Raw genomic sequence first — 18,688 nt, 5'->3', positions numbered from 1 at the left:
CCCAGCTCAGCCTAGTTTCCTCATCTTTATCAAGGGGTTAATAATTCCCACATTTGCAAGGACAGGGCTTGAGGTAAATGAGATAAGGCAGGGGATGGCACCCGGCACTTTGGAGAGGTCGAGAACGCTAAATACCTTGGCTGTCTCGCCAGAAGCCTTGTAAAAAGCGAACTCTACACAGGTAGCAAAAGAAGTCGCGCCCCTTACCTGAGCCTCCCACCTTCTCAACTCATCCCTCCGTGCGCTTCAATTACCTTTACCCAGCCTGACCCAGGGCGCTCCCCTCCCTCTCTCGGCGGTCGGTCCCTCCCTCCCCCACTCTCACCCAGCCTCCCCTCCCCCTTCGCCCCCTCCCTCCGAGCGGGAGCCGGGAATCCCACGCCCTTGCACCAGCCCGGGGGCTCGGACGGGCCCAGGAGCCGCTGGTCGCCAATCACCGTGCGGTGGAGAGGCGGGCGCTCGGCTCCAGCGCGCTGGAGGAGCCAGCTGGCGCTGCTTTCCCCGGGAGCCTCAGACGCTCACACAGACACAGACCGACTCACAGACTGGCGGGCAAGCGCGCGGGCAGGCACGGACAGAGTTCCCCGGCCGTTTGCGCTCGGAGGCGCGCGCCAGCCCCGGCCCGGGGAGCCCCCGTACCCCCGGGGAGCCGCAGGCGGCAGCTCCGCAGGCCGGCGCCGGCAGAAGGGAGGGCGCGCAGGCGGCCGGAGGAGGGGAGGCCCCGGCGCGCCCGGCCCGCGATGTGAGCGGCGGCGGCTCCCACCTGGCGCCGCACCTGGAGCTCCGCGCTCCGGGGCGGCGGGGACAATGCGCGCCGCCCGTGCGCTCCGCCCGCCGCGTCCGGCCGCCCGCAGCCGCCGCGCCCGCACCTGACCATGGAGTGCGCCCTCCTGCTCGCGTGCGCCCTCCCCGCCGCCGGCTCCGGCCCGCCGTGGGGTCCGGCGGGACTGGGGCGCGTGGCCAAGGCAGGTGCCGCCGACGGGGCGCGCCGAGAGCGGGTGGCAGGGGGCGCCAAGCCCGCCGCGCCCCTCACGCGCGATGTCACCTTTTCTCTTGCAGGCGCTCCAGCTGTGCTGCCTCTGCTGTGCGTCGGTCGCCGCAGCCTTAGCCAGTGACAGCAGCAGCGGCGGCAGCGGATTAAACGATGGTTCGTATTTGCCCCCCACCCCAGAAGGGCCTTTCCAGGCACGTTGTCCCTTCCTTCCCCTAAAAGAGAGAAGAGATAGAAAAGCGCACCCTCCAACCTGGCAGGTGTGTGTCCCTTCTGGAAATGGTTCCTATTTGGAGAGGGAGGATGTGGCAAGGACTCAACTTATCAAAAGAATCAATGCTTCAAGCTGCAAGTCACATGAATGAGAAAACAATACTTTCTCCAGTTCACAAACGGCTTGTTAAAAAAGAATCCTAACTTTGATGAGAAATGAGAAAGGAAGTGGACATTGACTAGGCAGTGGATATCAAAAGACCCCTTCCTCATTTCCTTCTCTTCTGAGAAAGCTAATTCTTGGTGGAGGATGAGACTGTGAGCCCCTTTTCCTCCCCACATCTTTCCTCCTTGCTCTCTTCTCCACTTCTGTCCTTTTTCTCCCTTCCCTCTCTTTTCTCCTTTTCTCTGCCCTTGTGTCATGCATTCCCAAAGACAGCTTTTAGAGAGAGGAAAGTAGGTAGCTTGAGGTTTCTGGGCCCTTTGTCTCTTCTAAGGTTCCCCAGCCACAAACCTCCAGAACACCCTTCACTTCTGTCATTTATTAACTTTTCGATGGCGCCCAGGAGGAAAATCCTTGTTCCCATTGTTCCCACCAGCTACAGGAGAACACCTGATCCCTGATCCAAGGTGTCTAGCAAGACCTTGATGTCCATCTGAGATTCTGTAATTTTTAGCCCTGCAGGGTCATCTCCTACTCCTGTCAGAGGACAAAGGATCATATTAGGGAGAGAGGGATGGCAGAGTCATGGAGCAGGGCTGTGCCAAGGAGTGGGTAAGTGAGGGGACAGGAGAGAGCCAAGAATTAGGTCTTGAGAAATTAACCTTTTGCCCAACCAGAGAGGCTGGCTGCAGTTCCTAAAACAACCCCTCACTGTTCTGTCAGTACAGATTGCTGGAGGTCCCCACCACCTGTAAGGACCTCATCTTTAGTCAGCCCCTGGGCAAACTGATCAAATCACTCTCCACAGGAGGCTCTGACTGCCCCTCTTCCCATACAGGACTGAATATTACTGTCAGCTTGTTCATTCTCCCCTTGGAAACAAACTAGTAGCAGGTGCCTGGGTGGGTGGGGGTGTGGGGGTCTTTGTGCAGGGGCTGATTCCATGGAAGGCTGGCTGGATAAGGCTCCCACATGGCCTCCCAACTAAGAGCAGGCAGAGTTTCAGATGGTTTTGGACAAGGAGGTAAGAAAACTTATTGTAGAGACTGTCTGGAGTATGTGTCAGGGATGGTTTTCACAGTCACAGTTAGGTTTTCGGATGGTGGAGGGAGGAGGTTTAAATCAAAAGCCACATACCTGTAAAGCAACAAATAGAGATTTTTAAAAGGAGAAATAGTATATATACTGCTCAGTTTTTTAAGGTTAAGAGAAGAGAAAACCTTTTTTTTTGAATTACTTTTTAATATGCATGTCAATTAGATAGTTTTTTAAAAAATTTGTGTGTGTGTGTGTGTGTGTGTGAGGAAGATCAGCCCTGTGCTAACATCTGCCAATCCTCCTCTTTTTTTGCTGAAGAAGACTGGCCCTGGGCTAACATCCATGCCCATCTCCCTCCACTTTTATGGGAGGCCGCCACAGCATGGCTTGCCAAGTGGTGCATCGGTGCGTGCCCGGGATCTGAACCAGCGAACCCTGGGCCACTGCAGCGGAGCGTGCGCACTTAACCGCTTGCGCCACTGGGCCGGCCCCTATTAGATAGTATTTTTAGTTAAAGGAGTCAAGGAGAAAATTGAAGAGGCAGGACATAAAGAACATTGTAAGAATGAGAGTTGCTCACACAATAAAGTCACAGATGGTACATTCACAGAAGAAAACAATTGAAAATTATTGTCATATTGGGATTTTTTTTGCAAACATAGGCCCAATTAGAAGATCACTCATTGATCCCTGGTAGCTACAAGGCTTCTGTTCATTCCTTAGCCTTTTTTTTTTTTTTTGGTTGTTGACTATTTTGGGAAAAGGGAAATTCCTCTTTCTTTTCCTCCTCCAGTAACCAAGGACCCAAGTGACTCAAACATGCCTCTTAGTTATTCGGAATCTTTCTAAACACTTTCCAAATTAGTTTCCCATTCTGTGCCTAGAAAGTGGAAATGCAGAGCGTTTTTTAATGCACAGAGGGCATATTCCACATCATTTTGTGGGATGATATTTTTCGGTTTCAATGTTTGGTGATAGAAAACAGTGTGCTGGCTTCATTTTTTTCAAGCAGCAAATTGTTTTTTTAGCTCCTCCTCTCTAGAACAAGCAGCAATTAGTGCTGCTCTAGGGAGCAATGGTGAAGGTATTTTTAAACATGCCTTTCCAGGTGTCCTCTGATCTGACACTCCCCCACCAACATGTCTGAGCGATTTTAAACATCAGACTCTACAGGAAAGTTCTGATTATTCCTAGGCATTTTTATGCATCTACTATATTTTATGCTTACAATTAAATGGAATTGTCCCTGTGAAAGCTCATAATAAAATGTTAAGAGAGATACAAATGCTGGAGTTTTATTATCACATATAATTAATATCAGAAATATGCAACTCAGGTTACATGTTAATTATCTGAGGGACTATCTCAAGTTACTCAGCACTGTGAGTTGTCATTTGAAATTTAAACTCTGCAAAAAAAAAAAATGGTCCCAATTCAGTTTAAACACAAGATATTAATCTCCTTGAAAAAAATTTCATTTCTTTTGTGCTTTTATATTTGTTAATTTTGTCTCCAAAAATTCACTTTTTATGTATGGATGGCTGTATGACTAATGTATAAAAATGTATCTACAGGCCATGAGAGTTGTGGCATTTTTCACAAAACATTCTTGACATTCATCAGGATTGCGCTTGACTTTCTGTTTTTGCACGAATTACTGTGGCAGAGCTAATTGCAAAGACCACCGAGTTCTCTTCATAAGCTGCTCTGAGTTCTAGTTCATCTAGGTGCATGGCTATAGGAACGAAGATATCTGAGCTGTGCATTGCTCTTTGCCAGCCCGTTGGAAAGCGACTCTCTGGCATTGCCGGCTCTGGGTGCTGACAGCTAACCCTTTCCCATTGCAGATTACGTCTTTGTCACGCCAGTAGAAGTGGACTCGGGCGGGTCGTATATTTCACACGACATTTTGCACAACGGCAGGAAAAAGCGGTCGGCGCAGAGTGCCAGCAGCTCCCTGCATTACCGATTTTCAGCATTTGGACAGGAACTACATTTAGAACTTAAGCCCTCGGCGATTTTGAGCAGTCACTTTATTGTCCAGGTACTCGGAAAAGATGGTGCTTCAGAGACTCGGGAACCCGAGGTGCAGCGATGTTTCTATCAGGGATTTATCAGAAATGACAGCTCCTCCTCCGTCGCTGTGTCTACGTGTGCCGGCTTGGTGAGTACTCTGCACTCGGAGTCGACTCCCTCTCTCGTGTGTTTTGTGTGACTTGCATGAACAGATGTCTGCAATATTAAGTGTTCTTCCAGCCAACTCGACACATTCGCACTGTCAGCTTTGATACTTATAATATTCTCAATTGAATTAATCTAATCTGCTCCCAGAAAAAGAAAATATAGTAGAACTTTAATTACCATTTAGAACATTCTTTTGATGTTTAATGGTCTGGGCCTCTTCATTCTCTGTGTTTGAGACGATCCCCAAGGAAATTAATTTGATGGATGCCATTCGCTTTGTAAAGTCTTGAGAGACCAGGCATTATATAACAAGCCACATGCCTCTACATTGCTTTGAAACGGGAAAACTGTATTTTAATGCAAAATTGTGTTCAGCAGCTCTGTTAAGCCCAACCTTCACTGTAGAAGGGAGGCCCTTTGTTTTCTTTTGACTGATCGGTTCATGTTGTCCTGCTCACATAAGACATTCTTTGAGAATGCGATGTGGTGTGTTCGAGGGCTGGCAGGATTGAGTGTGGCATCCGGGGAGGCAGAACACTTAAAAGTGTTTGAGACAAGTGTTATTTCCTCTCTGTGTGATCCTCATCTGTCAAGCTCTAGGCCAAGAATATTGGTGTAAATGATACTTCTCTCAGAAATCAATCAAATATATGAGGCAGTAAATGGCATTTGGGGTTGATGTCATTCTGCATTGCAATGGAGAAGTGTCTTGAACTGACAGAAGAGTTTGTGTGTGTTGAGACACACCATGGTCATGCTCTGGGATGGCCTGAAGAAGGAAAATGTGAGAAGGCCCACGTGAGGATGAAGTTAGTAATGTACATGGCACATTGTGGCACAAAGCAAGAGGGGTGGCTTAGGTGCCCGTGAATGAGGGCTCCCATGTTCTTTGCTAGTTGAAACTTTTTTTTTCTCCACAATATGGCTTGAAATTTAGCTAAAATCTTTCATCACAACCAGAGTTATGATATTCTTTGGTATAATCTTTAAGATACAGAGTGAAGCAAAGATTTAACAATTCCCAGTTAAGCTTGATCCATTTAAATGATCGACGTGCTTGCTAATGACCTATATGTTGTAGCATAGTTACACACATGAATGTATCTTTTTGTTTGTTTTTTTGTTTGTTTGTTTGGTTTGGTTGTGATGAGTCTCCTGCTCTTTTTGGGGCATTCTCCCGTATTTCCCTCTCTCCTGTCTATTCCAGTATCCTAACACCCCACCCACCATAGTGGCTTAAGCTATCCCATTCCACATAACGCAGTGTTTAAGAGCAGTCTGTCCAAAGTCGTTCTCACACTAGCTCTTACTAGTAGGACCTTGGGCAAGTGATTAACTTCTATGTGTCTTAATGTCTTCATCTCTAAAATGGGAATAAAAAGCGAGTTTACAGCATCGGACTGTGGGGATTAAGTGACTTCTTGCATGGAAAGTGCTACAGCAGTTCCTGGCAGGGAATAATTGCTCTATAGCTGTTCTAGTTCCAGCGAAACTTAGCCACCTCTTGTTTAGCTCTCTCAGGATTCCATTCTCTGTGAGTGAGAGGAAATCTGATCAGTTGTCTCATCTTAATAGATGCTGGGTTATTTCTCCTAAGGAGGAGGTTTACTGTTGAACAGGGGGCAAATGATCACTTAACACAGAAGAATAAGGCAGGTTAAAATTTTCCATCTTTGTGATGGATGTGAAAGAAGTAATTGACAACCACATCTGCCTGTGTATAAGGCTGATATAAATTGGAATCATGAAACTTAGATTGTCTCTACTGTTCCACAAACCAGCTGCATATACTTAATTAACTTTACTTCTCCAGACCTCAGTTTTCTCTCCTGAACCATGTAAAGTGATTTCTAAGACCACTGCCATCTGTAGGCCTCTGACTCTGATTATCCTATTTGTTGACCCTGGCAGGGCCCACTTGGTGTGGGATAGAGAGAGAATCAAGCTTATCCCCATTGCATTACCCACCTCCCCATCACCCTGCCAAACATCTGTGAAACACCAACACATACACCCATACTCAATAAAACAGTAAGAAAAAAACTTGAAAGAAGACAGAACCACAACTGAGAAGCTGAGACACTGCTCTGTATTAATTTTTGTAACCTTGTGTTGAAGTGTAATGTATATGCAGAAAAATGCAAAAATCAAGAGTACAGCCTAATGAATTTTCACAAAGTTCATACCCACATAACCACAACTAGATCAAACAAGTCATTACCAGTGCCCCAAAGCCCCCGCTGTGGCCCCTTCCCAGTCACTACCCATCAGAGGTAACTTCTAACATAGCTTAATTTTGCCTCTTTTAATATTTTACATAATTAGAATTATACAATATCCTGGTTTATGAATATTCCACAGTGTTTCCATGTAGTTGGCAGTGGGCATTCAAATTGTTTCCAGTTTGGGGCTGTTATGCAGAGTACTGCTGAACATCTTGTCTAGGCCTTTTGGTGAACTTATGGACACTTTCTGTTGGAAACATACCTGAGAATAAAGTTGCTGGGTCATAGGTGTGCATATGTTCAGCTTTAGTAGATTATGCCAAACAGCTTTTCAAAGTGTTGTACTAATTTACACTGCCATCAGCAGTGTGTGAGAGTTCCAGTTGCTCCACATCATCACCAACACTTGCTATTGTCTTATCTTTTCCATTTCAGCCACTCTGATTGATGGGTATGAAGTGGTACCACATTATGGGTTTAGTTTGTATTGTCCTGATGGTTGTTGAAGTTGAGTACTGTTTTTTATGCTCATCGGCCATTTGTATCCCCTCTTTTGTGATCTATCTATGTTATATATAGACAGGAAATAGTATAAATGTTTTCAGCCTACATTGTGGTGTTTTTTGCCTTTCTCTGTAAATAGAAAGAAGAATTCTGAGCAAAAACACTCCTTTCCCAACTTAACGTCTTTGTTATTATGGCTATGCATCTCTAACAGTGCATTGATTGGCTTATGAAACACTATCAAATAGCAATAACGAGCACTGTGAGATCACGAGGTACCACACTGAGGGAACTCTTCGCTAGGCACATTAAGATGTGATGATGGAGAGAGATAATCATGTCAGGAGGAAGAATTTCTTCATCCTTCTGGCCACCTGGAACCTATAGACATTGCCCAACTTCTTTGGCCAAACAAGGGCTTCATACCTTCTCAAAAGTTAACTAGTAACTATAATGGACTCAGAATAGTAAATGATTCAAGAATTCAGGAGAGGGACAAACCTCTGACATACTTGTTGGAAAGACTCATCAACATTAACATGCTAAAAGAGATGAGCAACTCTTCTTTCATTAATATAGAAACTGACACGAGTTGCAGGGGACTGATAGATGGCGCTTCTTCCATTTGAAGTCTCTGCACCAGTGTTTCTCCAACAGTGGAGCTGGAGGATGGGCATCAGAATGCCTTTAGAGGTTATAGAAATCTCCTAGTGTGCAAGCAGTGTATATTAGGAACGTAATAAGTCACCTTTAGATAACAAAGTACCAACAGGAAAGCTAACCATGATCTTTTTTTTTTTGGTGGATGAGGAAGATTGGCCCTGAGTCAACATCTGCTGCCAATCTTCCTGTTTGCTTGAGGAAGTGGTCCCTGGGCTAACATCTGTGGCAATCTTCCTCTACTTTGTATATGGGATGCCACCACAACATGGCTTGATGAGCAGTGTGTAGTCCGCACCTGGGATCTGAACCCGGGCATGCTGGGCTGCTGAAGCGGAGCATGCGAACTTAACTACTATGCCACTGGGCCAGGCCCAGCTAACCATGATCTTAACTGCTAGGTCAACCCCAGGAGAGAGTGAGAAAGGATAGACGGGTTATAATAGTGAAATATATACATCCATACACATGTACATTCATGCATACATACATACTCCAGCCAGGATTTCTCTGGTAGGGAATTTCCGTCAGTAATTCAGAATTAAACTATGCTTAAAATATTTTTGTAAAATGCACCCCCCTCCCACCCAACTGACAGGTCTCACTTTACTCAGGAGTTGAGTAGGCGGTTATTTACTCGGAATAATTCATAAAACAGAAATTGCAAACTTCCCTGAGTGAATCCTGCCTACCGTTACTTCTGGGGATGGTTATTGTTAAAATTTTGAATGTCTTTAGACAGGACCAAGCCCTCTCCAGTGCCCCCTACACCTGGCTGCCTTACATTCTATGGAGGCATCTGGGTTTGCAGCCTTTGTCCCAGAGTCTCAGGGTTGCAGATTAACCTAATCTCATCATTGGCGCCATGTGTGTCCTTTCTACCATATCCAGCCTCTCCGAGACTACCACAGTGATAAGAAGGTCATTACAGCCAGGAAGCCCAAGCCATTGCTGGGAGACGCTTCATTGTGATGTTGAACTACACCTACCTTTTAGTGACTTTGACCTGTATTTCTTAATTTTGTTTTCTGGGATGATAGAACAAACCTGTATCTTTCTTTCTACATGCTAGGAGATCTAAAAGGCCTTTCTGCCCCCAAATGCTCCACCTTAGTGCTCCTTTTTGTTGGGACAGTGATTTTTCAGAGTGTGATCAGCTGTATTAGCTTCACTTGAGATGTTGAAAATTTGAATTTCTTTACCCACAACAGTCCGTCAGGGAGGCTGGGTCTGGGAATGTTTACTTTAATTTTCCAAATTATTCTTATGCATATTAGCATTAGAGAGCCATTGGATTAAGACATTGAACATACAGGCAAATTGTTTTAATAATTGCTGTTGGTTTAACAGGTTGATCTCATTTCTGAGACTTAGTGGAAATGTCATATTTTAAGAACTGACTGGAAAGACACATTAAATGATCACTTTTTTCATTCAACAAGTATTGCTGAGCTTCTGTTATGTTTGGTGCTGTTCAGAGCGTAGTGGATAAACTGCAAACAAGGTGGATGCTGTACTCCTATTCATAGAATTTCATTCTAAGGGAGAAGATAGAGTGGTAATTTTAGACCTAGAAATTGCTCTTTTGTTTTGAACCAAGCTAAGATTCAGCAGTACCCTGGAACAGAGTTCGTGGAGTATGGTTTCAGAAATGAGGGGTGCCTAGTCCAATTAGTGCCGAATGCCACCTGTTGCAGCTTTACCATGTACATTAGCATATTAACGACTCAGAAATGTCCCACATTAAAGACATTTGTTTAACTCTGTTTAAACCTAGAGTTTGCCTAACTTATTTGGCCATCGAAACTTTTTTTTCAAGGAGCATTTCTTCACAGAGTGGTAGAGACAAGAAAATCACCAGAGCAATGATTCTCAAAAGAGATACTATAATATTATGTATTGATTTCTAACTGGTAGGAGATGCTCTAGGAAGTTAGAGGGTTCCCAATGAAGTTGGGAAACTTCAAGTTTAAATGAAATTAAGCAAATGTCTTTTCTGTAATACATTTCACAGCTTTTAATGTACTAATATGTATTGTGAAGTTCCGAGAGGTGGAATTTTGATACTAATTTGACTACTCCACCCCTTTTTAATCATACTTCCATCAACAACTTGTCCAGGGTTCTGTGGTTCACCATGGAAGAGCGATTCCTAGGTCTAAGATTATTTGCACTTTATTGGTATTTGATAAATCTAGTTACTGTGTGTCGCAGTTGGGGAAATGCACCCCTTAAGAAATTCGAGCTCCATTCACAATGTGAAGATCAAGTGAAAAGGCATGCAAGAACTGTCGCCTGTATTACATTTCCACCCAGATCTGTAATACATCAGTACTTCACCTTTGATTAATAACCTCAGCGAGGGCCCAGCTGGCGAGAGTGGTGGACTGCTGTGCTGTTCCTCTTAGCATCTTCGGTCCAGTCTCTGATTAGGATCCAGCCTCAGCCCAGCATCAGGGGCTCAGAGTGGAATGTGTGCCGTGGTCAAGACTGCCATGAGATCCCTCCAGCCTCGATTCCTGATGCAGTGTCCAATTTTGTCACTTGGCTTTCCTTCGTTTCTCTTTTCTTTGTCCCCAACAATTAAACCGTAAGTGACATTTCTCCTCCATGGCTGGCTGCCCTAATGTCCTCATTGTATCTTTCTTAGTGGTGGTCTTTTTGGACTGTGACTGCAGGGACTCATTCTCCAGAGAGCCTGGGTCCCTGCAATGAGCTTTAGAAGCAGTTGGGTTTCAATAGGCGATCGGGACGCTTTGATCTCGCCTTTTCAGAAATATTTTATGACTCAGAAAGCTTGGCCATTGATTGTTGCTGGTCACTGCCTGCCCAGTAGTCTTTAGGAAGCTGACTTCCATTCATGAAAGGACTGAAGTTAAATGACCTTAGTCCAGACAGGCAGAGAGACACCAGGCTCTGTGCTCTGTGTGGCCTTGGTAGCTAGCAGGAGTTTGCTGAATTACATACACTCCCTTGGAACTTTTCAATCACTTGAGAGGATCATGTGAAATTAAGGATTAGACTGGGTTGTATTTACAAGGCTGATCCAAATCAGAAATGTTTTCTTAGGTTATTACTTGATTCATCAAGGGTAAAAAGTTTTGTTTGTTTTTTTTTTTGCCTTTCCTGGATGCCCTTTTCAGGCATGATTTGTGAAGACAATTATTTGCTCATAGTAACACTTTTAGCAAAATGCCAGCCAATGTCTTTTTTAAAAAAATAGGCAAGTTTCTTGCCAGAGAGCAGAACCCCACGGCTGATCTGAGGGGAGTTCACATGGGAGGGCGGAAGGTGGATTCTTCCTCCCCATGCTCTCTGCCTGTTTGAGGATGGCCACTGAAGCATCAAGCCTCCCAAGCTTTCTCCATCTCTCTGCACCTCAGTTTTCTCCTCTGTTAAATGGCAAGAAGGGAGCCTTCTCTGTCTATCTCCTAAGCCTCGACAATTTATGATGAGGGCTTAGCCTGGCACATAGTCCGAGCTCCATGCTTGATTATTCTTGACTTTGGACCAGGGGAGGGTCTGCGAAGGAAATGGCAATGGAAGCTCCCATCCTGGAGCCTTTCCAAACCTGTCAGGACAGGAAGAGAACGCTGGCATATTGGCAGTCATCCTGCTGAGATTGTTTGGGGATTTTGTGGGGGAAAATAACCACGACTTGATCAACTATGAAGAAATGAGAGAAAGATAAGGAATCAAAGAGGAAGGATCAACAAATAGGTCAAGATTTGGATCAATGCATGCTTGAGAAAGCAGTGTCATGTAATGGCTTTGAGCTCAGATTCTGAAGTCCCAGCTTTGGCCTTTACGAACTGCATGACCTGGTCCAGTTACTTACCCTCTCTGTGCTTAATTTCTTTACCGGTAAGATAAGGATACTGATAGTACCTACCCCATGGGGTTTATGGATGCTTAATTGAAAGGAAATTACTCTATGTACAATGCTTAAACAAGTGCCTGGCACGAATTAATAATATCGGTGGTAGTGATGATAGAGTAATAATTGTCATTGTTGCAGACCTTCTTCCATAAAGGTCTTCCAAAATTGGCTAATGTCAATCTGCCTTACCACCCACAGGCAGGAAAGTTTTAGTCTAGATAATAATAATAGTTTATCTTTATTGAGCACTTATTAGGTTATTAACTGGAGCCGTGGAGAGGAAGATTTAGCTAAGACCTGTACAGACCTAGGCCTTCATAGTGTTTAATTTATAATACTATATAATTTATAGTATTCAAGGTTTGAAGTAGTGTTTTTTTCTCCATGCATTTCAAAAAGACCTGGTCACTTTGAAAAACAACAACAACATGTGTTTAGGCCCCACCTCTGAAAATTCAGTAGGTTCTAGGTAGAGCTTGGGTATTCATTTGAATAAAGGAAGGAAAAGTTGCACGAATGGTTCCAACCCAGCAGGCACTGGTGACTGTGAATCAGTGTCCTCAAGGTGTCTGCAAAGAACTTTCTCAGGGGAAATGGTGGACTATTGGAATCTCTTTGGAGAATTGTTTTTGCTTTATGGACTACATCACAACTTGTAAGTGTGACTATTAATGCTCCAGCTAGTGTTACCTGGTGTGTGTGCTAAGGGGGCAGGCAGGGGTGGGTAGTGTGAATCAAAATGTAGAGATTCTTCTTGTTTATACATAGTAGGACTTTTCAGTTGCAAGTAGAACAACTCCATCATGAACTAGGTTAAGGAGCCAGCCCCGTGGCTTAGCGGTTAAGTGTGTGCACTCTGCTGCTGGCAGCCCAGGTTCGAATCCCGGGGGCGCACCGACGCACCGCTTCTCCAGCCATGCTGAGGCCGCGTCCCACGTACAGCAACTAGAAGGATGTGCAACTATGACATACAACTATCTACTGGGGATTTGGGGAGAAAAAAAGGAGGAGGGTTGGCAATAGACGTTAGCTTAGAGCCAGTCTTCCTCAGCAAAAAAGAGGAGGATTAGCATGGATGTTAGCTCAGGGCTGATCTTCCTCACAAAAAAAAACAAAAAAAAGAACTAGATTAAGCGTAAAAAATGTACTTTGGCTGTGGGATAATCTTTCTAATTCATCCTTCCCTTTCCTCCCTCTGCCTGCCCTCCTTCCCTCCCATCCTCCCTTCTCCTCTTTCCTCCCCTTCACCCCTCCCTCCCTCTCTCTTCTACCTTTCTTCTCCTCCCCTCCCTCTCCCACCGCCTCCCTCCCTTCTTATCCTAGAATGGCTAGCTTTCAGCAGGGCTGGATCCGAGGTACCCAAGGATGTCATCACTGTCCTCTCTTTCTCAGTTTCTCAGCTCTTTTTGCCCTTGTCTTCCTTCTGCATGTAGAACCTCCTGAGTTCCAGAGATGAGTCCAATGCTTCCTTGGGGGCCTGGTATCTCATGTGACTTACTCAGCAATAACACCGTGGTTGTAACCTATATCATACGTGAGAACACGTGTGTGGGGCTCTGGGCTTTATCTGCTCCCTCACCTGTCTGTAAGCCTCAGAGGGCCACACTCAGCTCATCTGTGTATCCAAATAAGGCTAAATTAGATTTTAATTTATATATCGATATGTGAATTAATGCATAGAAGGAGGTCTAGGGCAATACGCAGGGCTCCACAGCTATCAGTCTGAAGCTCTTTTTGAAACCAGAGTTTATTATTTCTGTTGTGTGTGTGTGCATTTAAAATGTACATAAATTGTATTAGCAAATATTTTTCCTGAGGCATTTTTTTGGTGGGAAGGAGTACTTAAAAATAATGTCTGTCTTGGCGTTCCTTCTTGATCACTATGTGGACATCTATCTTATTCTCTTTGCTGCATATTTAATCATTCTCTTTTGATTAATATGTTCCCAGTTTTTTGCTGTTGCTGAAAAGAACATGCATATATATATGGGATTTCTTAGTTGCGTGTAATTCTATATTTTATGAGAGAGAGAGAGATCAAGAGACCTACTTTGTGAAAAGCAGAGGTGCCAAACACATACAGGACATTAGCTATGGCCAGAGATTTGCTTACTAATATTGACATTAGCTACCCAATATCACTGTCGTCTTTGTTTTCCATGAGCCTAAGACAGTCGCTTAGAAGAATAGTTCTTTCCAGCAGAGCATATGTGCTGGTGAAATTTCATGGTTTTCCACCACCAGCAATAAACAGTATAAGAGAAAATGGTACTGGTTAATTCCTGAAGTCCAAATATAAACAGGCCTACTGATAGCAGGGTACATGAAAGCCTTCATGACCCAAAATACTTGCCTGGGCTTCCAACATCTCTCTGTCCACAAACTCAGGAGTTTCTCCTCAGTTATATCAAGTCATTCCTAGGAAAGCCCGTTCCCACGGTTCTTCCGTCCAATCACAGGGTGACGTGCTCTCAAATACCATAATACGAGTCTGGTGAGAGAGTTGTGTCTGGACAGCAGGCTCACCTCTCCTCGAGGGATGCCTTTGATGTATCTAAGGATTTCATTTGCAGCTGAATTCTTTTGATTGCTTATTCATGCTGCGGAGCTTTGGAATATTTTATCTTATTACCACTACAAGTCAAGGGGGCATGCTGTCTGACATAAATTCTGTAGTGCCCATCACTAATTTACTAGAAGTCGGCTATGCGCGCATCCTTCTTTGAGAGACGGCACTTTAAAGGGATTGAGATAAGCTAGTAAAGGAGATTATCTCTCTGATGACTTACTGGCTTCTCCTACAGCAGAGTACTTTTTACTGTCTATGGGTTCATCCTGTGATTTCCCAATTCCTCAACTCCCTTCCACATTTTACTTTGCCACTTCCAGGAGGCAAAGGAAGAGTGACCCAAAATTAATTTCTCCATGGATAAATAATGAATACTACTTTTTTTCCACCTTGATTATTGAGTTTATGCAGCACAGAAATGTGGCAGAAAGAAAATATTACTTAAATGCATTTTCACTCTAAATATGCTAATATATTTTTCTGCATCTTAGTCTTGTCTCTGGGTTTTGCAATCACTGTTTTCCAGTAAAATGCATTGAAGTAAGATGAATTCTCTTCCTTGAAAAGGATTCCTTTTGTGTGTAAAGCAAATACTAATGTCTGTTTAATATTACATGTTTAACTGTCATTTATGATTCAATAATAAGTCTAGATCAGTGACTCTTAGCATACAGAGCTCTAAAAAACACAGATGCCCAGATATCACCCCAGACCAATGAAAACAGAATGTCAGAGGGGGACCCCAGGTATCTGTGCTTTTTAAAGCCTCCCCAGTTGGTTCTAACGCACAGTTAAGATTGAGAACCACTGGTCTAGATAAATGTCAGGGGCTTTAGAGATGCTATCACCTTGGAAATGCCTTGTGCAGTAGTTTGAGAAGGCAGGATGGCATGTTAAAATGCGTGGGATTTTAGGAGCCCATCTCTTTCACTTACTAGTTGTGTGATCTTGGCAAAATTATTCTTTTGGAAGGCATTTATATTGAAATAATTCTAGACTCACAAGAAGTTGCAAGAATAATACAGAGAGTTCCCGTGTACCCTTCACCCAGCTTTGAGACATTATCAAAATATCTGAGAATCTAGTTTCCCCATCTACAAAGTGGAAATGAAAAAAAAATTTCAAAGGGCAGCTGTGAGAATTAAGTGAGATAATAATACCGTACGCAAATTGTGGTAGGTAGAATTCCAAGTTGGCCCCAAGCTTCGGGGCCCCTGGTGTACACACACTTTCTCCCAGTTATTCAATCAATCATTAATTTAGGTGCCGCTGGGAGAGGATTTTGTGGATGTAATCAAGGCTTCAGATCAGTTGACCTTAGCATAGGGAGATTTTCCAGGTGGGTTGGACCTAATAATCATATGATCATACAGAATCAGGAAAGTCAGAGAGGTTCATAGCTAGAGGGAGTTGAACTGTGAGAAAGTCTCTGTGGCTGGCTTGGGAGATGGAGGGGCCCTTTGGGAGCTGAGTGGCCTCTAGCTGACAGCCAACAAGCAAATGGAGCCTCAGTCCTACAACTGGAGGAACCTGAATTCTGCCAACAACCTGAATGAGCTTGAAAGTGGATTCTTTCCCAGATCCTCCAGAAAGGAGTGCAGCCTGACTGACACCCCGCTTATGGCCTTAGCAAACCCTGAGCAGAGAACCCAGACGTGCTATGCCCAGACTTCTGACTTGCAGAACTGTGAGCTAATAAATGGGTGTTATTTTTAAGCTGCTAAGTATGTGGTCATTTGTTACGCAGCAATAAAAAGCTAATACAGAAAATTTCTCTAGTGCTTCCTCTGCAGCAGGCGTGAACACATCCCTTTCCAGAATCATGGTCATCTTAAATCATCCATCAGCTACTTGTGCTACTTCATGGGACAGGTGAGGCAATGAGTTGAAGGAGAAGATGCAAGTTTCCTTGGATATTCGCTCTTTAAAATTGCTCAGGAAATTGCTGTATTTAGTGCAGGGTTTCTCAACTGGGCACTGGGGACATTTAGTATGGATTCTTGTGAAGGGGGCTGTCCTGTGCATTGTAGGAGCCTCAGCCGCATCCCAGGCTCTACCCACTAGATGCCAGTTGCTCTCTCCAGTGGTGTCAACTAAAAGTGTTTCTAGATATGGCAGAGTGTCCCCTGGGCACATAATTGTCCCCAGCAGAGAACCATTGATAGAGCACAATCACAAAGCGGCCTCTTTAATAGAATGCATTTATGTACGTTTATTTTTTTCAGAATATACTTGCTGTTGATTTCGGTGTCATTAAGAATAATGGTTTCAGCTACTTCACCTACTTCTGAAGAACTTTGCTGGGGAAACTGGATGAACGGTGCATGGGAGCTGGGGGTGGATTGAGTGTTAGCAGGAAAACCGTCTGGAAATATTTTAGAAGATGTGTATTTGCTTTTGAATTTCACAGCATGCCAACCCAGACTGCTGAAAATAACCGAATCTCTGAAGAAACGGAAATATTTATGATAAAATTTATCCTTGCATTCTTATGAGCGAAAGAGGGAACCTAACCATGTGGAGGTAGATTAGAAATGTGGATTCTATTTCTGGATTTGCAGCTGCCCTTAGATGAAAGTTAAATGACCTCTGTAGTCTCTTGACCTATGAGAATGGGGGCAATGGGCAGTTCTGGGAAGGAAATAGGGAGTGTTCTCTGTGTTTTGTGAATGTGTGCTCAAGCCTGAGAACCTTGTAAAGGTATAGTAGAATTTTCTATGTACTGCATGTAGTTGGGGAATTTATACATTTCCTTCTTTAAATGTATAAATTCTTCACTGTACTTGAAGAGGCGTGGAGCTCTGTTCTAATTGGAATGCAAGACAAGGAATCTAGTCTCATATGCATAGACTCCCCAGCTGACCTGATCATTTAACTTGTCTCTGTCATCCCTTCCTCGAACAGACCCATCATCTACGAGTGAGTAGTACACTGGTATCTATATAATTTGCAACCTTCTTCAAATTCCTCCACCTCTTTATACATATACCTGGTAAGCAAGTCAAGGTCACTTTGGGGCTTGTATTCCTAGCTATCAGTAACTAATTGCTTGACATTTCTTCCTTTTTTCCCCTCTATTCCTTCCTCCTACCCACCCGTCCTTCCTTCTAACCCAAAACATTAATTCCCAACCTACTGTGTGCCTTGGTACTAGGATAATCTATGGGAATACAAAAATGATCCTATGGTTCCTATATTCAAGGATATATATATCCTATATTCAATGTGAGGGTGAGGAGTAATGGTGCCAGGATTATAACTACATAAGGACAGTGCAACAAAATTAATATTACAGTTCAGGTATGTTTGAAGCACCATGAGAGCACAGCTAAGGGAGTGATGAGACTAATTTTTAATATGATGGGCAAGCAATTTAAATGATTGCATTAGCCCGAGAAGATCTATAACTACCAGATGATCTTACCTATCCATGTAAATATCATTGCTCACAGGTCAATTCAAAACGTACGCGATTCTGACCACTTCTTGTCACTCCACTGCACCCGTTGTGATTTAAGCCACTCTTGTCTCTCACCTGGATTCATGCAGCAGCTTCCTGTCTTGATGATGCTCTTTCATCTTTTGCGGGCTTATAATCTATTCTTCATGAAGTAGCCAGACAATTTCACCTTCCTCTTCTCCACCAGCTAATGGCTTTCCGTTACTCTTAGGATGTCATCCAAATTTCTTTCAACATCCTCAGATGCCCCTACTCCACTGATTTTGCATATTGAATGTTCTTCCTCCAGATATTCACCGAGTTCCTTCTTTCACTTCCTGTGCACTTCAGTTCTCTGTGCAGACGTTATCTTTGCAGAAAGTTCTTCCCTGACAACCATGGCTCCCCATGACTCCCCATCCCCTTACCCTGCTTTATTTTTCTTCATCCTATTTATCACTCATATAATAAACTTACTGTTTATTACCTTGCACATGCTGCCTTCCCCTCTTGAATATCTAGGGTTTCATCTCTGCTGTTCACAGCTGTGTCTCCAGTGGCTAGAACAGTCCCTCACAAATAATAAACTCAATAAACATTTGTTACAATGAATGTATGTAAAGTAGAACAGATACATCATTTCTATGTTTGGAATACATCATGAATTGGATATTTCTTATGCATACATTCTTTCATTCATTGAAAAAACTCATTAATTGAGTATCATTTATGTGCAGTTAGATGTGGAGATTCAGAGACGGCGGTGGCCACCTATGATTTTTTGTCTGCTGAAGCATCCATTTGCCCGGTCTTTTGGTAAAA

At 43.8% G+C, this 18,688-nt stretch overlaps 1 protein-coding gene across 1 annotated transcript in view; it reads left to right on the top strand.

The window, feature by feature from the left end:
• Positions 1-798: 798 nt before the first annotated feature.
• ADAMTS18 (ADAM metallopeptidase with thrombospondin type 1 motif 18) overlaps positions 799-18,688 on the top strand; it is a 123,804-nt gene continuing 105,914 nt past the window's right edge. The window contains exons 1-3 of the mRNA XM_058528325.1: positions 799-965; positions 1,060-1,147; positions 4,253-4,569. Coding sequence (XP_058384308.1) covers positions 876-965; positions 1,060-1,147; positions 4,253-4,569 — 495 coding nt within the window. The 5' untranslated portion in view covers positions 799-875. The remainder of the gene's footprint in view (positions 966-1,059; positions 1,148-4,252; positions 4,570-18,688) is intronic.

The sequence above is a fragment of the Diceros bicornis genome, chromosome 32, assembly GCF_020826845.1.
Source record: "Diceros bicornis minor isolate mBicDic1 chromosome 32, mDicBic1.mat.cur, whole genome shotgun sequence".
Lineage (NCBI taxonomy): Eukaryota > Metazoa > Chordata > Mammalia > Perissodactyla > Rhinocerotidae > Diceros > Diceros bicornis.
The sequence above is the reverse complement of the archived record's forward strand: the minus strand, read 5'-3'. Positions and strand labels throughout refer to the sequence as shown.